This window comes from Notechis scutatus, chromosome 3, assembly GCF_049901735.1.
Source record: "Notechis scutatus isolate UNSWTSFEM ecotype Mainland chromosome 3, rNotScu1.2, whole genome shotgun sequence".
NCBI classification, from domain to species: Eukaryota; Metazoa; Chordata; class Lepidosauria; order Squamata; family Elapidae; genus Notechis; species Notechis scutatus.
In genome coordinates, this window is record NC_142011.1 from 175,325,464 (window position 1) to 175,351,501 (window position 26,038).

General features: G+C 38.2%; 1 protein-coding gene across 24 annotated transcripts in view; it reads right to left on the reverse strand.

Annotated features, from left to right (window-relative positions):
- Positions 1-26,038, reverse strand: part of EYA1 (EYA transcriptional coactivator and phosphatase 1) — a 93,477-nt gene that overhangs the window by 28,318 nt on the left and 39,121 nt on the right. For 16 of the 24 annotated variants that reach the window (XM_087961858.1, XM_087961856.1, XM_087961848.1 and 13 more), the window contains 4 exons: positions 23,097-23,283; positions 20,775-20,911; positions 19,908-19,991; positions 11,865-11,954 (listed from right to left, as the gene is read on the reverse strand). In XM_087961858.1, coding sequence (XP_087817984.1) covers positions 11,865-11,954; positions 19,908-19,991; positions 20,775-20,911; positions 23,097-23,283 — 498 coding nt within the window. The remainder of the gene's footprint in view (positions 1-11,864; positions 11,955-19,907; positions 19,992-20,774; positions 20,912-23,096; positions 23,284-26,038) is intronic. The other 8 variants (XM_026691752.2, XM_026691745.2, XM_026691739.2 and 5 more) reach the window with 1 other exon arrangement.

Below are 26,038 nucleotides of genomic sequence, written 5' to 3' on the forward strand. Positions count from 1 at the left end.
ATCATTTGTGATGAATGATATGTTTACATTTACTTTTCAAAAGTTTACTTGACTTTTCCATTAAAATGTTCAGGGTGGCTTAAAGTCTAGTAACAAAATAGATATAGTATTATTACCTAACGAGATAATGATAATGGGGAGATAGGGGAGGACAAAATTAATAAATATTTCAGGGTAAAGTAGGACTTTTAAAGATTTATTGTTTGCCAGTGGAGGTCAGAAAAGACAAAACAGAGGGTTCAAATAATACTGTTATGGTGATATGTATCAAGAATTATTTTGGAGGGAAAAATAATCTAAATAATATAAAATTTATGATTCAGGAGAGAGTAAGATCTACAGAAATGCTGTCCCTTTATCATTAAAAATGTAGCCTATATACTGAAGGATGTAAAAGAAAGTCCATGAAGAAATCCTTAATAATGCAAACAGTTTTACTTGAAATAAACATTTTAGCTTTTTCAGTTTTAAAGATGCCTCATGCTTTAAAAGTTGTATAGAACCATTTTATCTGATCTGAAAATGAACTGAAGTCAGTGGAGCTTTTATAAGCTCCCAATATCCAGTTTCTGTCAACAGCTTAGAAAAATCTTTTGGAGCAGGTGAATTTTCAGACACCTGTCAAGGACAGTACCATGCAAAGAACTTGGCAGCAGTACAATTATGATGTAACTGCACCACCTGGCCACTTTGAAATTAGGTTTTCAGATAATAACTGAAAACACTGAGTTTTATATGCCACTCTAACAAAAAAGCTTGTGTATAAAATAAAATTGGATAAAGCTTCACTTTTGGCCATGGCTGCTGCCTGAATGTTTATAACTCAGATTCAGAATTATATCCCGGAGCAATACTATATTATGCTATAATTTTGTGTTAATGTGCTAACACCTAATCCAGGGACAGTTAAATATTTATGTCAGAATTAGTAGTTTTATCAGTCTGGGACATCTATCTGCTTTATGGATTACATTCCAAATTCTTATCAGTTCAATCTCAAAAATTTCAGCAGAGAAAGAACAGAGTTGCTATTATGATAATGAAACTATTCCCTAAATACCAATGTTACTTGATTAAGACATAGAGGAAAAAAAACTGCACCAGGAAACCATATTGGAATAGTTGGACACCCCAAATGTCAGTATGAGTCACTATTTTCTAAAATTACTGTTTTTAGGATGATGTAACCAAACTAACAAACTATGCGTTAAAATACAAAATGATGATTTGTCAATATTAAGTGAATAAACTGATGAATTTGTATTTTATTTTCGCCTCTAAATTTTATTTTGCTTCAACGTGAATTTTAAGATAATTACAGAAACTTTTTGCAGAGTTTTCTAAAAAAGGGTTTTAAAACAAAGATTGCAAAAGACACAGAAATAGAAGAAATAAGAAAATCTTTTTCTTTGCAATAAATTATAAAATGAATAATAATGTCTTATATTTCTACAACACAATGCACATTATATTTTTATATATACGGCATACCACCACACTATTTCTTTCAAGCAACATAGGGATTAATTTAATGTATTTTTCACAGTAGAAAAATAAATCAGAAACAGTTTAAGGAACATAAGTAAATGCCTCAGTTCTAATTTAATGATAAACTTTGCTAAATATTTTTTTAATGTTAGCAACTATTATGACCATTCTTCGATCATGAACTGCAACACTGTTTATTTTTTAATCTACATTTTAAAAAGTTACAGTTAAGGTAATTATACCTTTATCAACAAAACATTTCAATTGAAATCCTAATGTGAGTAACAATACCTTGCATACTAATAGGTTCATAAAAATAAGAAACCCCGTAAATTTAAACTTCTTGATAGAATATATATGATTTCTATCTAAATTATAATCAGTATCAATGTAAAATTGTTCTAGAAAAATTATAATTTTGAAATTCTCTAATTAAATTGATGATTTTAAAAGAATTTCCAAATTGTTGAATTCTTTTTCAGCATTAAAATGAGCATCAGACTAAAAGCTACGTGCTATTTCAATTAATCTTAAATACACTTTCACTTAAAATTGAACCCTATCTATAGCAAACTACTTCCAAAAGGTTGCCAAGAAAATTGCATGGACTTCTCTAACAGTTGCTAGAAATTCAGACTAACTGAAAGGCATATGCATATAGGCACACAGAAAGTATTTTAAGGAATAAGTCATATTACTTTAAAACTTAACTCAGTAAAAAAGTGTTTACTGGTACCATTGTATTCAGCATCTGTATGTTCCATCATAAATAAAATATAAACACTGGTAGAAATCTCATAGATATCACAATTTTTTTTTCAAGACTGAATGGCATTACAGAAAAATCATTTAGATGAAAAAATTGAAAATGATATTGCTGCAATTGCATAGTGTCACACTATTTCTTTTAGAAATAATTATTACATTGGTGGGGGGGCAGATATCACTCTAAAGCCCTATGCTTTTATCAACTTGCTATCACTATTTGAGAGTGTAGGTGTGCAGACATAATAAGTTTGTTTGCAATTTCCACAAACCTGCAGGCATCACACACAACTGTGTATGAGATCAAATTAGAACCATTTACAAGTTGACTAGTGAAGAAAAGAGGTAAGGGGAAGGAACAAATTATTTTTAGGATAAGAAGCATTTCAGCTCATGTCATACTATACAATTAAAATGCTATGTACAGGTAATAGCTGAAACAAGCATAGATGTATATGGATAGATACTGTTCTTACCAAATAGATATAACAAACCAAAAGGTCAAATATATTGTATTGCAAGTCCATATATAATTCAGTGCTTTCAGATAGCCGAATAAGCTGATGCTGAAATCACCACAGGAGCTACAGTGTTTATTCATTGCTGCTTCATGTTCAATTTATCTATAATGAAAGACACTTATGACTTTACTACTGGTCTACCTTGGAGAAAAAAAGTAGGTGCCAGAAATCAGGAAGATCCAAAGCCAAAGGCATCAATTGAATCATACCACTAAAGGTTCGTCTATTGCCAATTAAATAAAAAGAGATTAAAAGCTCAATGCAGAGGGAAACAAATCTTTTTAAAGGTTTGAAAGTCTCAGATAACTTCCCTGCCATTGTTTTACATTTTTTCATAGAACTACACTTCCTGGTTCTGCCTGAGACCAGATGTGCCAAAATACTTTAATAAAGAGTGTTATCATAGCTCAGCAAGAAGCAGGAAACACAGGTAATCTTGTAAGCAGAAATAAAATCCCTAAATTTAAAACATCTGCATATATTTTCATAAGAACTAACATCTTTAATATAAAGTCACATCGCCTATTAATCCATCTAACATCTATCTATCTATGACCTATCATGAATAAAATTGATGATTTCACTAGCATAACATGCCTGCAAAAAAGTCCTACCTGAACGCTTCTTCTCGGGGAGCCGAAGGGAGAGTCCAGGATGGGGTAGTCTCTAGTCTCCTAGCTCTGCAGACCAAGTTGAAAAACTGAGGACACCCCCCCTGGTAATGGTCCCCAGTTCTGAACGACGTCAAAGCGAATTCAGCTGCTCCTCGTCCTCAAACTGATACCTTAGCTGACACTGCAAAAAAAAGGGACATATCCTCCCTACTCTGACCTGACAGAATACAGGGTGGGACTGGACTCTCCCTTCGGCTCCCTGAGAAGAAGCATTCAGGTAGGACCAACGCCCCTTCTCCACTGAGCCGAAGGGAGAGTCCAGGATGGGACATACCAAAGCTAGCTGATGGCTGTCCTACGGGTGGGAACTGGATTGGTCGGAGGTCCCCACTTCTACATGAACACCCTGCAGGACTCGTCTTCCAAAGGCCGCCTCTGCTGAGGCAAAGGAGTCAATTTTGTAAAAATGTCTTATGAATGGGGTCACCAATGACCAGGTCGCAGCTCTACAAATGTCCTGAATCGATGCCTGCGTTGCCCAGGTTGCAGTGGTCATTGCACTTCTGGTTGAGTGCGCAGTGATTCTCCTGGGTACAGGAAGCCTCTGTAACTCATAGGTCTTTGCAATGCAGGCTCTGAGCCAGCGACCCATGGTGGAAGGTGTCACCCTGCGACCCAAAGTTGATGGATGAAAGGAAACAAACAGGGCTTCTGTTCTCCTAAGGGAAGAGGTTCTATTAATGTAAATATGGAGGGCCCTCCGAACGTCCAAGGTATGCCATTTTCTCTCCAGTGCATGGGTAGGCTCTGGACAGAAGTTAGGCAAAATCAACTCCTGTGAACAATGGAATAAGGAGTTCACCTTGTGCAGAAAGGTAGGGTCCAACCGCAGAACCACCCTGTCTGCATGGAATACGCAGATCCTTCCTGATAGATAAGGCCGCCAACTCCGAGATACGCCTGGCCGAGGTAATGACCACCAAGAATGACACCTTGCACATGAGTAAGCGAACGCTGACTTTATGCAAGGGTTCAAATAGGGGAGAAGTCAGTACCTGCAGGACCTTAGGCAAATCCCAGGTGGAGTAGCGGTGGACCACCGGTGGCTTCAAATTCATGGCTTCCCTAAGAAAAGCTTTCACCCTAGGGTGTTGGGCCAGAGAAGCAGAGTCCTTGATCGAAATCACCGAGGCCAAGGCAACCACCTGTCTCTTCAAGGTATTGGGGGCGAGACCTCTATCCAACCCGTCCTGCAGGAACTCTAACACCTTTGCAATAGAAACAACAGTGGGTTCCAATTGGTGAGAAGCGCACCAACTGCAAAAAATCTTCCGCATTGAGTTATATATCCTGGTCATGGAAGGTTTTCTGGCTGCCAGGATGGTCTGAATGACCCTTGTGGAAAACTTCTCCCGCTTCAGGATCCCCTGCTCAAGCGCCAGACGGTCAATCGAAACCAGGCTGGATCTGGGTGTTCGATTGGGCCCTGGCTGAGGGATATCTTGTGCAGGGGAATTTTCCAGGGTCTGGCAACTGACAGGCCCACCAGGTCGGTGAACCAAAGGCGCCTGGGCAAGTAAGGGGCTACCAACAGAACTTCCGCCCTCTCTATCAGTACCTTCCTGATTGCCCCCAGAATCAGGGGAAGGGGGGAAGGCATATAATAGTCCCTGAGGCCACCTGCACCGAAGAGCATTGACCCCTACTGCTCCCCGTGCAGGGAATCAAGCAAAGAACCTTGGGAGCTGTGTGTTCTCTGGCGATGCAAAGAGATCCAGAATCGGGCAGCTGAAGCATTCCATCATCTCCTGGAACAGACTGGGATGCAGTTGCCATTCCGACTGGTCGACCGTGACCCTGCTCAACCAGTCTGCTTGCACATTGGACACTCCCGAGATGTGTTCTGCTCGTAGGAACAACAGATGTCTCTCTGCCCACCTGCATAATTGAGTCGCTTCCTGGATTAGAGATCTTGAACAAGTGTCCCCCTGCCGGTTTATGTGGGCCTTGGTAGCCACATTGTCCATGAGGAGAACATGTCTCCCCACCATCTCCTGCCTTAGATCGTTGAGTGCTAAGCGGGCAGCCCTGAGCTCTAGCCAATTTATGTTGTGGGCGAGCTCCTCTCATGACCACCTCCCCTGGGTGACCTGTACTCCCAAGTGGGCCCCTCAACCATACAGACTGGTGTCGGTGGTGATGGTAATCCTCTGGGGCTCCCTGTAGAAGCATCCCTGATCCATGGCTTGCGACTGCCACCAATGGAGAGAACAAAGAACTGGCAAGGGGATGCGAACCCTCCTTGATGAGTCGCCCCTGCACTCCCTCTCGTAAGGGAGCAGGAACCACTGTAGGGTTCGGGAATGGAAGCAGGCCCATGGGACAATCCCGATGCACGATATCATCTTGCCGAGAAGTTGAGACAACAAGATAATAGGCGCCTCTCTGGGAGACAGGATCAGCGACATGACTTCCCTGATACTGTCTCGACACTCCTGTGAAAGAAAAACCTGGCTGGCCAAGGTGTCTATGATAGCCCCCAAATGCAAGAGCCAAGTCAATGGTACTAGGTGACATTTGTCCAGGTTTATTGAGAAGCCGTGCTCTCGAAGAATCCTGATTGTCGACATCAGATCCTCCTCTGCCTGGGTTCAGGAAGAGGATGCTATCAGGATGTCATCCAAATAGCATTGGATCCTTATTGGTAAGGCTCTGAGGTGTGCCGCTACAGCTGCCAGGAGCTTGGTAAAAGTCCGTGGGGCTGATGACAGGCCGAACGAGAGAGCCCTGTATTGAAAATGGCGGTCGCCATAGCAAAACCTCAGGAACTGGCGGTGGTTGGGGTGTATGGGCATATGGAGGTAGGCCTCCGTCAAGTCTACTGAGGCCAAAAAATCTCCCTCCCACAGTCCGTCTAGGATGGAGTGGAGGGAGTGCATCTTGAACCTTTGGTAGATTAGATGTCTGTTGAACCCTTTCAGGTTGAGAATTGCTCCCCCGAGGCCTTTAGAATCACAAACAACATTGAATAGAAACCCTGTCTCTCCTGGTCTTTTGGAACCGGCTAGATAGCCCAAATGTCCAGCAGATGGTGGATCACCGATTCCATCAGATCCCTCTTCGAGGGGTCCCTGGATACGGGGCAGCACACAAAGGCTCTTGGGGGGAAGAAAGAAACTCCAGAGAGAGACCTGACCGTAAGGTTGACAGGATCCAAGCATCCGTCGTGGTCTGTTCCCACCTCTGCCAGAACAGTCCCAGATGGCCCCCTATGGGAGATGAGGCTCGGGTGTCACTTGTTGCACCTAAAGGGTCTGTTGGAGCATCTAAAGGACCTTCTGCCCTCTTGCCTCTGACGCCCTCTGGTGGCAAAGGCCTGTCTATCGGCCTGAGATGAAGATCTTTGGAAGAAGGGCCTACTTTGACGGGGAAAGCCAGCCCCAGCTTCCCCCTGTTTAAAGGAGGGCTTCCTGTAGTAGGGAGGAGACCTGTAAATGAAGCGCCTCCCCTGAGAGGGCAGGATCTTTCACTTGTCCCTGGTTTCTATCAAAAAAGGATCCAGGGCCTCCCCGAAAAGCCTCTCTCCCTTAAAAGGAGCTGAGGCCAGCTTCCATTTAGTTCTGACGTTCATCTGCCAATTTCTTAGCCAGAGGAGCCTACGTGCTGTTATGGAAGAGGTCATGGCTCTGGAAGAAAATTTGGCCGACGTGAGGGTGGCATCAGCAGTCAATTGAGCTGAAGCTATAATCTTATTCAGGTCCTGATGCACCCTGAGATCCTCAGGTGGGATTCTGCCCTGTAACTGCCTCAACCACTGCAAAGAGGCCTGCGTAAAAAAAGACGCGGTCGTCAATGCTCTGATGGCCCAGGCATCGGCTTGATGAGCTCTCCGGAGCGCCATCTCCTCCTTTTGGTCCTCCGCCTTTAAAACATCCTCCGCATCAGGTGGGATGACAGATGAGGAAGCTAGGGCCACCACTGGGCCATCTACCTTTGGCACTTCCATAATGTCCAAAAGGTCCTTGTCTATATTAAATAAGGTAGACTCAGACCCACTGGGGCGAGTGTACATCCCAGGGGAGTCCTACTGCTTTTTTATCAGATTCAAAAATATCTGGGGCACAGGTACAGCGTCCACCACAGATGCTTTCTCAGTGAACAGGTAATCTTCCTGATCCTCTCCATCTGTGGAAAGGTCCCGAGTGACCGTGTCCTTTTTAAGATGATCCGTGCTCTTAGCCTTAACCAGCAGAGTCTTGAAGAGAGCCGGCTGGAAAAGGAGGTGGGACCTGTTACCTCTGACTCCTCATCCGAAAAATCCCTTTCTGGAAGGAGGTCCCTCTCGGAGCCATAAAATTGGCTGCTTTCTGAAGCCGAGCGCTCTCTGAAGTGGATCGGCTGTTCTGCAGAAGCCTGCCCATGCCCCTGAAGGACGCCACTGTTAGTGTCCAAATAAGACAGATGGCACAGCTGGTTGACCTCTGCCTGCAATTCTTGTCTTATTGTTTGGGAGATCCAGGCTCTCATGAAGGGTGGTATTTCTTGCATCTGGGTCTCCTCAGGCCGTAAGCCAGCTGCTGTAGGTGTAAAGGTGGCTGCAGGCACAGGTCTGGCTCCGCTGGAGACTTGGCTTGCAGGTGCCACAATCAGAATGCCCTGAGGCGGCTCAGCAAAATTGTGAGAGGTTTCTGCCCTGATTTGGAGGTTTCCCTCCAAATCCTGAGTACTTGAGCCACCAGGAGACCAGGCAGTCAAATACTGCCTATCTGCCAGTTGGTCTAGCTACCTGTCATCTTGTGGAGGCAGAGGAGAGGTGGCCCTGTTTTCAATCATCCTGGAATCTCTCACTGCCTTGTCAAACTGTTTATCTATGGCTTTTTGTCTGTGCCTGGCCTGTCTATCCTCAGCCCTAGAGGGTCTTTTAGGGGCTAGAGCCCTGGCTCTAATCCTAGCTGCTACCTCCAGTCCAGCAGACCTGGGCTTGGCAGATCCCTTTACAGCCTTTTCTCTACCCTGCTGAGGAACTGACAGTTCTTGATCAGCTCCCCTGGTGGCCATTTTGAGCCCGCCAAAATTAACTGTCACTTGACAGAGGGAGGGAAAGGGAAAAAGTAAAGAAAAAAATTATTTAACCTAACGCTGTCTGCTACAGCCACAGTAGCTGTCCACCACTTCAGGAGGCTAGTGCAACGCAAAGTGGTGAGCTCAGCCCAGCTCTGTAATTCAAAAGCCGAGTCAGAGAAAAAAAAGGTGAAAAACGGCTGACTCTTTGAATTGCAGCAAGCCCTGACAGGTCAAAGGCTTGCGAGCCTGGCGCTGGCTGCACCGCAATTATCTGGCAGTCTCAAGCGTCTCGCAGCTGCCACGGTGCTCTGAGGACGGGATAGGGGGTCAGGATTCAATCCTGATGGCCAACCCCGCCAAGGGACAATCCTGGAGACGAACTGCAAGACTGTCCCCAAATGCGAGAAATGGCTGCCGCCGCTGAAAAAGGGGGCATTTAACAGCAGATGCCGCTAGCCCAAGTCAAGGGAAAGTGGATCGGGAGAAGGCGAGTTAAATAAGACGCTGCCTCCTGCCCGGGCCACACGGGCTCTCAGGGTCACCTCCACCCAAATTCCAACCAGAAAGGGAAAAAAAAAAACCAGTCCACCAGCAAGGAAAGTTTAAAAATTAAATAATAAGCAAAAAAAAGCAAACCGGAAAAAAGGCGCGAAAAAATGAAAGTGCTAAACCGGCAAGCCAGCTAGCTGTCAAACCTGATCTAAGCCTCTCTAAGACAAAAGTCTTAAACCAGGGGGTGAAAATTCTTCTGCAATCTGAAATATTCAGAGACCTTAAAGGGTGGTCTGAACACGCTGAGACCAAGTGAAGAACTAGGGACCGTTACCAGGGGGTGTGTCCTCAGTTTTTCAACTCGGTCTGCAGAGCGAGGAGACTAGAGACTACCCCATCCTGGACTCTCCCTTCAGCTCAGTGGAGAATTTCCCTGTTTCCAACACAAGATAGATAGATAGATAGCATAGACAAATTACTCTGACCTATTTATGTTCAAAATTATGGAACAGGAATAGTTTGTTTTGAGGGGAGGGATGAAATACAATACAAAAGAAAGCCTGTAGATCAGGGGTGTCCAACCTTCGCAACTTTAAGACTTGTGGACTTTGCTGGCTGAGGAATTCTGGGAGTTGAAGTCCACAAGTCTTAAAGTTGCGAAGGTTGGACACCCCTGCTGTAGATCAAATAAAAAGTCTCTGTAATTCAGTATTCTGTGTCAGTGACAAGAAGATATTTTTTAATGGTACTTAAGCAGCATATAAAGCTGTAGCTCCATTCTAATGTTCTTCCTATTGGCTGTAGCTAGTTAGCCAGGAAGACTAATACCTCTATTTTTTCCATGAATCTGTTGAACTCATCCTAAAGTCAGCTAAGCTAGTGATTATCACCACAATTACAAGTAGTGAAATCTATAGGTTATATTGCTTATCTGAAACTTTGTTCAAAACATTACTCCTTGTAATATATCCTAATCAAAGGGAATGGCATGACACATAGAACTAGTTCAGACATGTTCAATTGGAATCATAATCCTTGATGCTATACCAGAAACTGCTTTTTGTAAGATCCATGTTTCAAAATCAATTTTATGGGTCGAGTAAGGAACTACTGCACAAAATAATAAAACTTAAAAGTCATACTTGATACACAGTGGAGCTGACCAAATCCCTGGAATGTTGACATTTAACAATTAAATTACTACATTTATGGTCAATTATAATGGTATGCAACTATTAAAAACATCTGGATGTATATTCCATTTTGATTAGAAAAAACTATAGGCTATTTGGCACAGGATCAAGATAGAATACTCTTTCAGCAAAACTTGAACTAAATTATATAGTATATAATCAGAACACAGAAGCTCATATATTGGTCAGGTTATCTTGTATTGAAATATGTTCATGTTTGTGTGTGCAACTTGAAATTGACATACTGGCAATACTTGAAATAGTGTTTATTTTACATATTTAAGAGACAAAGTTATAATTTTTATGTTAACTTGTTAATGTATCATTGAGTAGTTTCTTTTATAAATGAAATTGAAATACAGGACAGATGTTTGAGAAACCACATTTAGTGGTTGCACACACTAATTTCAAGTAATATCAGTTCAACTATTAAATAAGGTACATTTTGTTAGATTTTGGGAAAAAGAAACATCAGGAAATATTTAAAGGGCAATTGTTGCCAATTAACTTTGATCAACAAAAGTTGTATGTGAATCTTCAGGATTCTTTTGCCTGCCTAGAATAATGTATATTTATAAATTCTAACAAAATAATATTGTGATGATTAATGCTTATTGGCAATGCTCCCCAAGCTTGTTTAGTGGTTCAGTTTTAAATAAACCGCTGTCTTTATTACGACAGAATCTGTGTTTGAAATTTTAATGAATATAACCAACAATCTGTTTTTCCATTGATAAATGAAAGAAACACAAGAGTTGGAAACTACTATTCATAACCAAGGAAGTTTTTTTTGGGGGGGAGGATTAAGATGAAAGATTTTAAGCTTTTGATACGGTTCTATATAGTTTGACATTACAACTAACTGCTAGAATTTCCTACAGTTCATGCAAAAGATCTACTTATGTTTATTATTCACATAAACATTGTGAACCAAAACATTTATCATAATAACTATAAAGGTATGAATCAGTTACTCAGGTTTCATTGTGCTATTACTGTGCTATCAATAACAAATATGTTCTTGTTTTTGTTGATATCTTAATCTTGTGTTAGTAGCCCAGACTCACAATTGTGAGACGGAACATAAAACAATGTAATAAATAAAATAAATTTCACAACAAATACACCATCTACAAGATGCATGACAAAAAATAATAGTATTAATATGGTATTGGAGAAGACAGAAACCCCAGTTTCTAAAAGGCATTTAATATATGCAAGATTACTGAATTAACTTAATTTCAACACAGTTCCTCACTCTGAGTTGTATTAGAGCAATACACACACATACACACACACACACACACACACACACACCGATAGATAAATATTAAGTTTCTTTAAGGGGACAACACAATTGGTAGAGTGTTTTGAGTAGAGATAATGAGAAAGAGGAATGACAGGAACAAACTGGGTAAATATTGTAGGAATTATTTGTGAAGAGATCCCAATAGCAAGGAACAGAACTGTACCTATCTCAGCCTATGCCAGGAATACAAGACAGATACTTGAAACCAATGACAAACAGTGGGTTGCATATTAGTTAGCTACACCTAGAAACAGACAGCCAATTACTATGAAATTAGTATCAATAAACTGATAAAGAACTCCAAAACACTAATTTTGCCAGTGTAAATCTCTCTTATTTTCTTATAGAAAATAGTGGTCACTCAACCATTATTTAGTCTTTCAAAAATCTGTATGTCATTCAAATAATAATTACTTACTTCTAAATCATTAAAGAACAGATGCGTATCTGCCAAATTGAAAATCATCTCCTCCATCCTTAGTCCCAGTGAAACAGAAGTAGGGGGGTCCTCATAAAAGAAAAAACAAGAAAAAAATTAGACTTATCAGAGAAAAGAAGATAAACTGTTATGGTTAAAATGCCTTATAGGGAAGAGGACTTTTATGGCCCCAAAACAGTGTTCTAATTACAAATTCTAATTACAAATTATGCAATAAAAATAACAAAAAAGAGATAAATAATAAACCAATTACCACGTACTATGGCAACAAGGAGAGGCAACAGGTCATTAGAGCTAAAATTTATTCTATTCCATTCCTATTCTATTTGTTCTGTTCTATTCCATTCTGTTCTGTTCCACTCCACTGATTATTTTATAATTGTTGAGGTAAACATTTACAGATTTTTTTTAACAATGGGTATCGGGATAGGAGCTGTGGTGGTGCATTGGTTAGAATGCAGTGCAAAACGCAAAATGAAAAAAACTGAAGTGCTATGGGGCTTTAGAATTCAAACAGATAAGGCCCTTCCACATAACACTCCAGACTTAATAACTGTCAATCGGAAAGGCAAAAAAGTTTGGATAGTGCATATGAGAAAGAACTGGACAAAATCACAAAACACAAAGATCTACAAATAGAAGCAGAACGATTGTGGCAAAAGAAAGATAGTACTACTAATAACAACAACTGCCTTGAGTACAATTCCAAAACATCTGGAGTACCACTAGAATACCATCAGCATTGACAAAATCACCATCAGTCAACTGGAAAAGGCAGCTTTACTTGGAAGCTTACATCCTATTATGATACCTTTAACATTATTAAATAACACCAGCTTATCCCAGATCCTTTGGAGGGACAGAAATATGTAAACATCTGGATGATTATGTGATAAATCACAACACAATAACAATAATAATCTCCTCCATGGACACCCATTATTATGGTGACGGGACTTTGATAATCTGTTCAGGTTGACAGCTCTGCTGGCATTAGTGTATTTTACTCAGTCAACAGTCACTCTAGCAGAGAAGTCTCATAGCCTGACTATGTGTATAGTGAGTAAATAAAAAAAAAGAATCCTGTACCAGATTCAATGACCTGATTGGTCATTGCCTGGCTCAGCAAGGATCGCATCAGGTATTAGAGTTCCTGGATATCTTGACAAGCGGTCAGTAGGACTTAGGATGCCTGGGCAACCAGAGCTTAGCCCTGTAGGATTATTGGAAGAACAACAACCACAAAAATGGCAACAATATACTGTGATACAAAAACCAAGACATTGTGGCCTATTATAAATTGGAATCAACAATATGAAGTTACTTAAAGTGAATGTTTGAATTTTAGAAAGAATTCATCCAAACTCAAATATTGCTGAACAACTATTAGCAGGTAAAAGGAAATTTATTATTAGAAATAAAATATTCAGGAACGCAGAATTGGAAGAAGTTCAGAAAAATTGTGATAATAGAAAACCCAAAACCAATACAGACAGTCCATACTCAACGTCTATTCATTTAGTGACTGTTTGAAGTAACAACGGCACTGAAAAAAATTATGTATGACCAGTCCTTGTACTGATGACTGTCACAGCATCCTTACAATAATGTGATTGTGATTTGGGTGCTTTGTAACTGTCATGCATTTATGATGGTTGCAGCATCTGTGATCATGTGATCGCCATTTGTGATCTTTCTAGACAGCTTCCAACAAACAAAGTCAATGGGGAAGTCAATAGAAAAGGTTGCAAGTAGCAGTCACATGATGTTGAGTTTAACAACCATAGTGATTCACTTAATGACCATGTCATAAAGGTCATATTGGGGTTGGTCATGTGCTATCTTATTTAATAACCACTTAATGATGAATTTTCTGGTCCTTATTGTGGTTATAAGTCAATGACTACCTACAGTAGAGTAGTAGAAAACACTGAAATAAAAATTGGAAATATAGAGGGAATGTCTGATAGAAATGATAGAAATGATAATTTAGAAAATGGTTGTTCAATTTTTGACTTGCCAGGGCCACATCAACTGAAGAGGAATTGTCTTGGGTCATATTTTAATATATAATATACTGTAGTTAGTGCATATAAAGAACAAACTTTGTTTATATTTTTTATGATCTTATGTGGCCACATTATAGTTGTCCAGGCTGCATGCACCCTATATCCCACATGTTGTACAAGACTTAGAACAAGTAATAATCAAATAATTAGTAGTACAGGTTAGCACTGTAATAACCTGACTCTCTGACAAGAAGAATGAAAATAAACTAATATGGCATACGCACAATCACCAGTAGGAAGACAAAGACTACCAGGACAAGAAAGTAGTGCCTCCCCCCACCCAATTTTGTGCCAGCTATAATGAAAGATGAGAATAAGATGCTTGCAAGGATCAAAATAACATCTATCGAACAAATCAATCAGCTTGCCTATAGTATAGCAGTGGTAGTTACAAAAAATTGAATACCAAAATTAGAAAACCAAAAATAAACATATTCGATCCCAAAGTGAAGATAAGATTGGAGGCCAAATTAAGATCAGATGCAAATAATTTAAAGAACATGAAAGAGTTAAGTTAGGTAAAGTAAGCTAGTTGAAATGCTAATGATTCACAGAACCACCTTGCAAGTAGCTTTTGTTACACAATGGAATAATTAAAAACATATTTTTCGGAGTATAAGATGCTTTGAAGTATAAGACTCACCTAGCTTTTGGGGAGGAAAACAAGAAAAAAAAAATCTGCCTCTGCCTCCCAGCAATTTGCCTCCTTGCAGCAAACAGCCTGGTCAGCTTCAGCACAGCCTGATTAGCACAAGCAGGTGACTGTCGGTTGGATTGGCCTCCTGACAATCAACTGTTTCAGGCTGCAAGGATTGCCATAGCCTATTGCTGCCTCCGTGCACCCCTTTTTTGCATGCCATTTTCAGCCTCCACCTGCCCTCTTTCCGGCCTCCATGTGCCCCATTTTGGGGCCATTGCACGTGGCAGGGATCAGAATGGGCGGAAAATGGGGTGCATGGAGGCCAAAAATGGGGCATGTGAAGGCTAAAATGGGATGCGGAGGCCGAAAATGGCAGGTGCGGCGGTAATAGGCAATGGCAATCCCTGCAGCCTGAAACAGCTGATCATCGGGAGTCCAATCTAACCGACAATCAGCTGCTTGTGTTAATCAGGCTGTGCTGAAGCTGAAACAGGCTATTTGCTGCAAGGAGGCAAATTGCTGGGAGGTAGAGGCCGAAGGGTGTGGGGTGGCAGGTGAGCAGGGCTTCGGCAACATTAGCTGTATAAGACACAGATATTTCCACCCACTTTTGGGGGTGGAAAAAGTGCGTGTTATACTCTGAAAAATACGATAATTATTATTGTAAGGTTCTATCATATTATTTCATTTAATATTTAAACTTAGAAAACTATAAATAAGTAAATGCTATACATGTACAGGTTTACACTAACAGAAAAGAAATTTTGCATTCATAACTTCTGAATCCAGTGGTGAACAAAGTTTGTAGTCCTGAATTCTTCCCTAAATCTAATCTATTGCCTACACCAGGGCTGTCACATTCCTGGTCCATAGGCTGAATGTGTGATGCCTTGGCCATGCCCACACCCGGTTTAGCGAAGGGGAAAGTCCCGATATATCACGTGACGCTGCCATGACGACGTGTGTTTAACACCCCTGCACTACATGATTACCATTAATTCAATTACCTCCATTTCTCCCACATCCAAAGTGACAGAACCCTATTATTATGATGAATATCCATTTTCTACTGCAGAATCTCATATACATTCCACTAGAACAAAAATATATTTAGAGCTGATTGTGTTTTAAACCTCTACATGTTTTTGGAGATAAAATCTCTTTGCTCACTTAGACCTTGTGTATAGGTCTGACAGAGAATCTAAATATTAAATAGCACAACATTGTTTTAAAGCTTGTATACTTCAACACAAAAACAATAGTGGCCAGAACTGGCATGCAGACTGAGATAAAATAATGGAACACTAGACCTTTTTGGCACTGAGTGCCCAAACCGGAACACATGCATATGTGCTTGCCGGGGTGCTGGAAAACTGAAGACCAGCTGGCTGGTGTGCACATGCCTGTTATGGGGCCATTTTTCAGCCATTTTGGGGGCAAAAACTAGCTTGAAAACAGCTTGAAAAACACCCGGGAAACAGTTGAAAAATGGCCTGAAAACAAGACCAGCTGGCCGGCACGCGGCAGAAAGCAGAAGAGCAGCTGGTGACACCATGTATGCCCAGAGAGGGCTCTGCATGCCACCTCTGGCACGTGTGCTATAGCTTCACCATCACGGCACTAGACTGTTAATCTTTGTTATTTTAATTCATTTCTAAATAATTATTGCAAAATTAAATGTTTGAAAAGTGTAATGAATCAGTTAAAAAGTACCATTTATAAACAGGAATGACATATTTATTAGAATTTTTTCCACCCATATTAGCATGTCATCTTAAAATCCTTGCTCCCTTTGTTTTCTGGTGAAACAGGAGTTGAAAAACAGGAAAGTTCACTTTTTTTCCTGTCTCAGCTTATTTTCCAGTTAGCTGGAAAGTCAGAATTGAATACTTCTGTGAAAAAAGTTATTTTAATGTAGCATGTTATGACATATATCTCTTACAATTAAATCGAAGAAAAAATAACTTCATATTAACACTAAAAAACTTCAAATGATGAAGTACTGAACCACAAGTACCACTACATAAACAAATTATCTGAATTTTAGCTAAATTTCATAGTCTTTTAATCTGCACAGTAATTTTCTCCCTCTTTCTTAATCTGAATCAATTGAGTTTCCATTTAATCTAAAGTGGCAAACTATCAGTTTTCTCTTTGAAGAATTAAATATCAGTATTTGACAATGAGAACAGGAAAGAGTTACTACATAAGCCTGATATTCATTTACATAATGCCAGTATGTAACTTGATGTTATATTTGAATTATTTTACTTTTTCTACTTTCCAATTCTTGCTCCATGTTTTGCAGGGACAATCTGGGCTTCAAAGAATCAGCTGTCTGGCAGGAGAACTTCTCTACCTCATAATGCATCGCAGCTGGTGAACTAATAAGTAGTAAACCCATAGCCTCAGATGCACAGAAGGCATCACTGCATATATTCAAAGAACATATCCCACTACTTCTATACTTTCTTTTCAGCATAATATCTACACAGCTGTTAGTTATTTATATTCAAGATAGTGCTCACAGAAAACTGTTCTTTTAGGACTATTGGATAAATAACTGGAAAAAAATATAATTTAGATTGTAGTAATATGTAAGTAATGGTCTAACCACAGAGTAAGAGTTTAATTTACATTTGTCCTTATAAAAGAAAACTGGGAGTCACTTCTTTATATTTTCTTTCTTTTTTCCATTTTTCCTGCATTTTTTATTTGTTCTTTTCTTATTTTTTCCTTATTCCCTTCATTCTAAATATTACTTATTATTAGTTTCTATCTTCCTTCTTAAATTGTTAATAAAGTTATATAAAATATGTATATCATATGCTGACTTTTAATGTGCAATAAGTACATTTAAAATAATAAACTACTATATAAAATTTTACTGTAGTAAAAAAGGGGGATAGCAACTGTATCTTCTACCTACCGTAGTTAATTTTTAACTGTATTGCCTATACATATCTGTGCCATTTTTTAAAAAAAGATGCAATCCTAAATTGAATCATTTGTTATTTGTCTGAATTTCATTTCTACAAAGTCTTCAGTTCTGATCATTTATATTCAGCAACCATTCAAACCTACAACAGTGGCGAAAAATTAGCTTCATGCCCAATTATGATCTTTGCAGTGTGCCTCAATAGTGGTTGTCATTACAGGTAGTCCTTGACTTACAACTGGTCATTTAATGACTGTTTGTAGTCATGGTGGTCTTGGAATGGGTGCTTTATGGTGTGTAGAGTACTTCCAGATGCACTGTAAAATATTGCATTGCACTCCTTCTGCAGTCACAAAACCACGTTTTGAATACTTGGCAACCTGTTCCCAACTGGTTGCCAAGTGCCCTGATCACTGCAGCATTGAACAGTCACATGATCACCATTTGCACATTTCACAACCATTTTCTGACAATCAGAGTCAATGGAGACTCCAGCAATAAAATTGCATGTTGTGGTCATGAGATGTATCATTTAATTATTGTGTCACTAATTGACAAGAGTTGCTGGTCCCAGCTGTTAGTTAGGTGAAGACTGTCTATAATAGGTACAACAACCAGCCTTAAATTTGACAATAAAAATATTGAAGCAGAAGATGGTTTCTGACTTTTAGGATAAGCTATAAACAGAAAAAAAATATACCAGCACTCAAGAAATATGCTGCAAAATAGCACTTGGTAGAAGCAACAAAGGCCTGGGAAAAAATATTCAGATGCCCTAATAGGTCTATATAGGTCAGAATCATGCAGGCAAATTTTCTTAGCACTACTCTATGGACGTGAAAGTTGGACAGAAAGAGAACCTTTACTTTTGAAATATGGTGTTAAAAAGGTTTCCTGAGAACTCTACAGATAGGCAAATGAACTGGGTCAAAGAACAGATTAATCTAAAGTTCTCACCAGAGAACTTTACCAACCATCCTCAAATTATGCAAAGACCTAGCCCTCTGAAGAAGACTTTAATGCTGAGAATCATAAAATAATGGAGCTGGAAGGGACTTTGAAGATCTTCTAGCCAACTCTCTGCCCAAAGCAAGAGTTCTTATTCCATCTTCCCTAAACAGGCTCCCACCCATTGTTTCTTGTCCTGCTTGCTTTGGAGAATAAGTTGACCTGCTCTTCTTTCTGACAGCCGTTCAAGCAGACAGTTTAGCCATTTATATTGTCACTCCTAATCCTTCTCTTTGTTGGGCTAGACATATCTAATTTTCTTAAATAGACATACTGGAAGAAGAAGAAGAGGAGGAGGAGGAGGAGGAGGAGGAGGAGGAGGAGGAGGAGGAGGAGGAGGAGGAGGAAAGTGAGTGAATTCAGTGGCAATGGTGATAAATGAGCTATTAGAAAATCATGTTAGGGAGAGATCGTCATGGAGAAAATCTAGCTATGTGGTCACTAAAACTTAATTAGTAACTAGATGACATATCATCCATCCATCGATCAATTAAATATTTTATCATATCATAAATTCTGTACCATGTAACCAATTTTCATCAGCCTATTTATTTAATAATAATATTTATTTTTCATTATGGTGGCATTATATTAGTACAGTTTGTTATATACTAATCTAAAAAAAAAGATAATAATGACAGGCCTATATAGAAAGTTCTTTATGCAATTTGCATAGAATATTTTATTTATGTCTAGTATTAAAAAGCTGGAACTTTTTTTTATCCATATCATAAATTGGTTTTAGTTCATTTTACAATTCTAACATTACAAATGTCATTTAATCATTTTGTACCTTTTTTCTTTCATTCAGTGGAAAATTGATATTTTATGTATTTAGAAGTATGCTATTTTTTAGAATGGCAAATATTTTCTCACCCAAAAGTCAGTAGGAAATTTGTACATCAGTAATAAAAAAAAAATACCAAAAGTTTTAAATTCATAATTTTTTATTATGTCAACATGAGGACAAGTTGCATCATGAATTCCTAGTGTATTATTATAGAGACACTACAACTATAATACAAATATGTATTTATTTGTTTGAAAAGCAGTATAAATTTATAAATGACTTTACTTTTACAATTATTTCTTAAAATTTTTCTGAATTCACTATCAGCTTCTGATGACTACACAGAAACATTTGTATTGATTTCTTTACAATATGGATGTTTCCAGGGTGTTATTTCTTTTCAGATTTCCAGATGATCTCCAAAATTTATCATTTACTTTCAATTCTTCCTAAGAACTGAAACCCCAATGAAAATTATTATTTTTATTTCACTTTTAGCTTCAGTAATTCATCCTATTAAGTTTTTACTTTTTTCTATAGATTGCTTCTATATACAAATGTTGTATTTCATACTTACTCTCCCATATCTATTAGCATACGATCCTGTAAGAAGTGAATGGAAAATGATGATTGTCTCATCCAAATCCCAAATGAATACTCTCTATAAAAATAAAATCAAAATATTTACATATGTCATGTTTTATAAAGTTGGTGAGTACAGTAGACTTACCTAAAATAATTGTTCTGAAAGTTGTACTTATTATAAACTTATCTATTTTTATTCAATTTCAGACTAATGTCCATTATATATAATGTCAACAATGATGACATATTGCAAAATTTCTCAAGATATAAAGTGAATGGTTGCTTATTAAAGCATCCATATCTTTTTTATGTTTATGCAAAGTTTTAAAAATAATTCAGGTTCTGGGACATGCTATGCTCATATTTTCTGTTTTTCAAAATTTATCTTCCAAATCACTTTTGAAGTAAGCATAGCCTTATAGCAATAAGGGTAGTCAATTAATTGTTGAATGTTATAAATTCAAACACAAATTATACAATAAAAGTTGTTTTTCAAATAGAAACACACACTTAGTTCATTAGTTTGTTTGTTGTATCCATAAACACAATCAACTTACTAGAACATTAATTGTAACTTAGTTATTTCTTTTGAAAATGTAACATTCAAGGTTTGAACTTGAACAGTCATAAAAAAAAATGTAACTTTTACCTTGAGAAAGAAACAACAGGAGTTCAACTACAGATGAATAATTTTGTAGAAGAAAATTCACTTGTAAAAATACAAGTGTTGCTAAGTGTTGTTTCAATTAATTTTCAACAGTTTTCATGAATTCGCATTTACTTTCCCTATCAACTCTTCCTAATGCTGTTCAAAGGATGAATCAATATACAAATAAAATAGACGTTTCATATCTAATACCTCAAGGTCAGAGTCAGGTGGTGGTGAAGGATTGTTATTCCTTCTGCCTCGGCCACGTGATTTGCCATCTGAGCTGCGACGCAGCCTATCTGCCTCTGAATCTTTAACTGGTGTTGTAGGAATTGTACTGTACTCTGCTAGAAAAGAGATGGAAAAAAATTGCTTTAAAAAGAGATGAAAAAAAATTGCTTTAATTCAATTGTAGCTTTCTGGATTTCATTATTTTAAGTAGGCTGTACAGATTTGACCAGTACAATTATCTTGTGTTCACTTTAGCATTCATCTTGGATTAATATTATATTAATATAATATACCTGGAAGAGCTCTTTCTAATCTTATCCACAACAATCAATAGATAATAGAAGTTCACTTCTTGCCTATTATCAAATGCTTATTGCTTCAAAAAAATGACTTCCAACTTTTAAGAACTCAAATATGTCCCATCTAAAATTATGAATGGCTAAATTTCAGTGATATCAATTAAGTACACTGTTTTGTTCTCCATTTTTAAAAAAATTATTACCATAAAGACTTTTACTTTAAGTTGAGCTAGTGATCAATGAGTTTCTAAACTGGTATGGCAATTTTTATAGAGACAAAAAATAAGTTTGTTAGACAGATTTATTTTGAAGAGATCCTTCCAATTCTTCTTTCCTGAGAAAATCATGGAGGGGTATTTTTCAGTAGCCAAAAGAACTGTCCTTTGTACAAAGGAAATTTGGGACAGATTTTGGTTTCAGTGCTGATCAAAATACCGGTAAGTACATGTGTGCCTAATTTTACATTCTTACTCATGGTTTCAGCTCATGATCAATTTTAACTATATTATAGGGTTAATGAAAATAATATGAATTAAGATTCCCATAGAGATTTTTGAGGAAGGTCAGGGTTCATAATATGATAGACTTACAATAATAGTTTCAGTTTACCTTTGTATAATTAATTCAATTTCTTCAAGAAATTGAATATGTATGTATGTATGTATATGTGTATATATATATATATATACACACACACATATATACATACACATATGCATGTGCGCGCACACACACACACACATATCAACCTAAACTCAATCGATATTGAAGTAGGAATATTTTCCTTTGGAAAGAGGAGACAAAAGTCTCTTACAGTTTTATGACAATTTTCAGGTGAATACTAGACTGCTTATTCATTTGGAAGTATTGATATCTAAAGATGTAAGCCAATAATAGCTACTTGATAACTTAATAAGAGAAGAATACCAGCTCATGTATCCACAGAATTAAATCAGTTTAGTGCATGAAACTTATCTGAATATGCCAATTCTTACTTCTGCAATGTCTCTAATTCTAATCATATATAAGGACAATCAGCCACTAAAATCAATGAAATGAATTTCAAATGAATTTAAACATATCCTTCTCCCCTTTGCCAGTCACAACAAAATTTCATCAGAAAGGTATAACTTGGGTATGTTGTCTAAGTCCTTATCTTAGTATAAGCATAATAAAACTGGGAATAGAGGAACAAGGTGTTCAACACATTGAACTTTCTATAGACAAGTTATTTTGGGATTGTACCCTAGGTGCCCATTACTATTGCTACTATTACTATTTGCTTTAGTACATAGAGCAAAGAATAATAGGATTGGAAGGCATCTTGGAGGACTTCTAGTCCAACCCTCTTGCCATAGCCATTCGTCTTCTATTAGGTCTTTGTACGGTATTTTGTGATTTTCTCCAGTTCTTTCTCCTGTCATCTGTTGTCTCCAGGAGAACAAGTAAAAATAATCTTTTGATCCTAACTTGCTGCAATTAAATTTACTTTAAAGTTATACATATTCTAGTTTGAAATTTTGGTTGTGCTTGTAGTTCTCTAAATACAGCAGCCAGAAATACAATTCTACATTTCCCTCCTATCTATCTGCCACTGGGAAAACCTGAGCTTAATGTTTTGTGACCAAACATTGCTTTTCTCAAAAATTTCTTGCTCTGGAACTATTTTTATGAGCTTATTCTGATACAAATCTCACTGAATTTATTTGAGCATACTCACATACAGTATAAGCAACTACAAAACTGCACTCTTACTCTTAGCCTAGCACCTAAAATAGTTTAGGTGAGGAAATCAGACTTTTAAATACTATTTCTCATCTTGCAATTTTTATTACTTCAAACTTTGACAATTTTACAAAAACTGTAGAAAAACCATGCATCTGAAAATTCATTGCTATACAATTTATCTTTAACCCATCTTTTCAGTACTGAAAAAACAATAACATAAATTTATCTTTATGCATCTGATATGTTTATTGAGGTAATAAACTAGAACAATTACCTGCTGTAGCATCTGTTATAGCTTGATTTGTGATACCACTTGGTGGTTCTTGTAGTTGGTAAGTTGCATTGGAGGAAGGAGTTGTTGGACTGGTGTTGCTGCTTGTCATATAATGCGGGGGATATGGAGAACTATTATAATACTGTGCATACTGACCCTGGCCAAAGGTGGGATAAGATGGATATTCCTATCAGAGGCAAGAGAAATGCTGAATTACACTTTCCATCAGTATGCAATTGCATTTTATTTACTTCTAATATAAATTCAAATTCTGTATGCACTTTCTGTTACCTTAGCCTTAAATAAATTACTGTTCTAATATTTATTTCTAAAGAACAGATAATTATAGAAACTGTTTCTACCAAATTTAAACTAAATTTGGAAAGTGAAAATTATACACTGAATTTTTAAAAAGCTTTAAAATTCTGTTACTAAAATAAAAATAAACGTCAAAATTCTAGATACCGCAATATCAAATTTTTCTGAGTGAAGTACAGGTAGTCCTGGACTTACATCAGTTCATTTAGTGACCATTCAAAATTACAACGGCACTGAAAAAAGTGATTTATGACCATTTTTCAGATTTATGACTGTTGCAGCATCCCATGATCTTGTCATCAAAATTCAGGTACTTGACCGTTGGAGTGTCACAGGCACACGTGATCATCTTTTGCAACCTTCTGACCAGAAAAGTCTATAAGCCAAATTCACTTGACAGTGGTGTTACGAAATTAACAACTGCGGTGATTCACTTAACAAATGTGGCAAGAAAGGTTGTAAAATGGGGCTAAACTTACTTAACAACTATCTCACTCAGCAAAAGAAATTTGGGGCTCCATTGAGGTCATAAGTTGAAGACTACCTGTATTTGCTTTGTAATCATTTTAAAAAGGTAGCTCTGGCAACCTTTGATGATAGAAGTATTTCACTAACACAAATATTATTTGTGAAATAAAAATGAAATATTATTTTTTTCAGGCTCTTCCTTTCTCTTTATGCAGCTGATCATTATGTAAGAACTACTACTACATTGATAAAAGAGAATATTTAGCTCAGGGTTGAAATGAGAAGTACTTGCTGCTGCCAGAACTTGGTTGTGTTCTCTGATATTATTTAGTTTTGGCAATGAAAGGTCTGCAAGAAAAAAACCAAGCTCAGACAACACCAAGGACCCTCCCTACTCCTAGTGCAGTTCTATACATTCTATACATAGAAAGACTTATTTGACATTCTCAGATATTGTCAGACAAAAAGGAAATACATAATAGTGTCGAAGATAATTGAGGAATAGGAAAATGATTGTTGTAAGAATGTTAAAATAGTAAGTTTTCAAGTAAAACCAATATAATTTTAATGTATGCTCATAATTTCTTTTTCAGAGGTAGTACAACTTGTTTAACATGTATGTGAAGACTGCGTCCATTACATGTTATTGGAAGAATATTTTACTACATCCTTCTAAAAAGAAAATATAATAAAAATAAATACAAAAATATATTTAATGTCCTGCCCTACATAAGAGGTACTACAGACAAAATCAGTAAGATACTACACAGGCATCACATCAAGACTGCCTTCAAAACAGACAGAAAAATAGCAGCCATCCTAAGAAACCCCAAAGATAAAATTGACCTGGAAAACCAAGGCATATATGAAGTCCCCTGTGCATCATGCCCTGCCACATAGATTGGACAAACCAATAGAAGAATAAGTACCCGCCTGGATGAACACAAAAATGCAGTAAAAAAGCTGGAACACACTTCCTCACTAGTCCAACACATGAAAGCAACAGGTCATAGCATCGACTTCAATGGCACCAAAACCCTAGCCACTATAGAAAACCCCAGCCACAGAATCATCAGAGAAGCCATAGAGATTGAAAAAAGACCTGAAATCATGAATAGAAGAGATGATTCCACCAGACTGTCAATTATTTGGAAGCCTGCACTCACAAACAAAAAAATCTCCCCACCACAAGCCAGGCAAACTCCTGGGCACAAACAGATCCCATCTGTTACCTCCAGCTCAAACACACCCCAACCAGGCACCCAGATGAAACCTAGCTTCCTAATAAATGATAGCCGTCCATTTACTCGGAGCCAAGCTGCACTAAAACCCTCCAATACAGGAACACAATGTTTCCAGCCAATCAAGACAAAAAAAGCCACAAAACAGACAGAAGATATTAGAAATACCAATCAAGCAGAACACAGCAAACTCCAAACTCTTGGACTTCAGCACTTCAACAACAGAATAATCAGAGAAGCCATAGAAATAGAAAAACGCCCACACAGCATGAATAAACGAGATGATACCTCCTGCCTACCAGACATCTGGAAACCCGCCCTCATTAATAAACGAGTACCTAACATGAAGGACACCAGACCTAGACCCACCAGGGCCACACAAGATGCTACCACCATACTTCCACGTAGAAAGCAGACTCACACCCACACAGAAGATGAGACACGACCACAGACCAGAAGCCGCACCACAGCTGCATCACTACCCGCTTCAAACCCCTCCAACCCATACATGAAGCGAACTGACAGCCACCATGAAGATGCAGCACGACCACGAACGCGAAGCCAAACAGCAGGATCACAGCTCACCAGCTCAAATCCCCCAGCAACTAAGACTAACCTGAGCACAACCAAGCCCCCACCTGAACAGAACTCACCCCCAGCCAATCTGAACACAGCTAAGCCCCCAACCAATCAGAACACAGCCAAACCCCCAACCAATGAGAACACACCCCCACCCAATCAGAACACAGCCAAGCCCTCACCCAATCAAGTCACACCCCCACTAGCAGTTAAAAGGAAGAAGCAGCTGCAAGCTCACATTATTCCGAGAAGCACAAAGCCGAAGACACAAGCCTGAAGATGATGAATGAGACTTCATCGAAACGTCGCCTAGATACTTCCAATTTTATGCAGGAG